Genomic DNA, 1,270 nt, shown 5'->3' with positions numbered 1-1,270 from the left:
CTTCCTGCCACGCCTCCCGCGTGGGGACATTGGCCGCACCGGCCGTGCTTCGGTTAAACCGGTGATGCCGGTTGTTCCCGTCGCCTGTGCCGCTGAGCTGGCTGTGTCCGCCCCGTCGGTCCTGTTTATTTAAGAACTTTTATTACCTTAATTGGCTCAAATGCTTTCACTCACCTCGCCGCCTCGTGGCAACCTCAGTCCCCCAGCACGGGGCGCGCCGGCTGCCACCCCGGGGGGGTCCATGTGGATCCCCTCCTTCCCTCTGCCGGATCCCTGGGATCCCGTTGGATCCGTCGCCCTAACGAGGCGTCGTTAGCGTCATGTGCCTCCCTCCCTTCCCGCAGATGGGTTTGCTGGTGGATCTCTCGCCGGAGGGGACGGCGGGGGACAACGCCGGGGATGATGCCGCCGAGCTGGAAGCCGAGCTGCTGGCGCTGGTGGGAGGAGGCCGGGCTGCACCAGGAGAGAAGCCCAAGGGGAAAAGTGAGCGCTGCTGCCGCGGGGGGCTCGCCCGCTGTCGGTTCCTGGGATAGCGGCTCCTGTTGGGTCGTTTCTGCCCCTCCCGGGCCACGCTCCCCTGCCCGAGGGCTCACAGCATCAAAAACCTGGTACGTGGCCCCAAAAAACCTCTCACGCTGCTTCCGCTCCCCCAGCCCCTCTGCCGATGGAGGCGATTGAGAGGATGGCTGCCCTCTGCATGAAGGACTCGGACGAGGAGGAGGAGGGTGATGGCGACGAAGAGCTGGAAGACGAAGACGATCTCATGGTGAGAAGGGGTTGGAGCCCTTGGCGGGGAGCTCTGGTCCCGGCACCTCTGCCCCCGGGGCATCGCCATGTCCCAAAAAAGGACTTTTCGGTCCCGGATCGTCGCTGACGGAGCTCCTGGTGCTTTGCAGGCCGAGCTGCAGGAGGTGCTGGGTGCAGGGGAAGGGAGCGAGGATGCGCCGGCACTGCCCGCCAAGGTACGGCGCGTCTTTTGGCAGCGCTTCTGCCGTGCCGGTGCCGGACCCGGCCCTTTGTAGCCTTCCGTGTCATTTTCTTCATCTCCCTGATGGGGAAACGGTGACTCTGCGGTGTGACCGTGCCGCCCGGAGCGGGGAAAAGGCTTCCCTGGGGGGCGGGGGCAGAGCCGGGCTCCCTCTGCCGCCTCCTCGGTAACGAGCAGCGTTGGAAAATGCGAGTGTGGGGACAGAATTTTTTGGAATCCGTGAGAAATCAGTCCCCGGCAATCCCCGTTTTAGCCGTTCCCAGGCAATCCCGGTCTCTTGGG

The 1,270-nt window shown here is 64.7% G+C and overlaps 1 protein-coding gene across 1 annotated transcript; it reads left to right on the top strand.

The window, feature by feature from the left end:
• The first annotated feature begins 259 nt into the window (after positions 1 to 259).
• On the top strand, positions 260 to 1,264 carry LOC118452347 (coiled-coil and C2 domain-containing protein 1A-like). Its single transcript, XM_035894958.1, has 3 exons — positions 260 to 483; positions 654 to 766; positions 897 to 1,264. Exons 1-3 carry the CDS (start codon positions 321 to 323, stop codon positions 1,020 to 1,022), a joined length of 402 nt encoding a protein of 133 aa, XP_035750851.1. The 5' UTR covers positions 260 to 320; the 3' UTR covers positions 1,023 to 1,264.
• Positions 1,265 to 1,270: the final 6 nt, after the last annotated feature.

Source organism: Egretta garzetta, unplaced genomic scaffold (genome assembly GCF_000687185.1).
Source record: "Egretta garzetta isolate BGI_Z169 unplaced genomic scaffold, ASM68718v1 scaffold985, whole genome shotgun sequence".
NCBI classification, from domain to species: Eukaryota; Metazoa; Chordata; class Aves; order Pelecaniformes; family Ardeidae; genus Egretta; species Egretta garzetta.
The sequence above is the reverse complement of the archived record's forward strand: the minus strand, read 5'-3'. Positions and strand labels throughout refer to the sequence as shown.

Coding starts and splice junctions, on each gene's coding strand:
- LOC118452347 (XM_035894958.1), top strand. CDS start 321: ATGTGCCTCCCTCCCTTCCCGCAGATGGGTTTGCTGGTGGATCTCTCG. Junction 484..653: donor AGAGAAGCCCAAGGGGAAAA/GTGAGCGCTGCT, acceptor CCGCTCCCCCAG/CCCCTCTGCCGATGGAGGCG. Junction 767..896: donor AAGACGAAGACGATCTCATG/GTGAGAAGGGGT, acceptor GGTGCTTTGCAG/GCCGAGCTGCAGGAGGTGCT.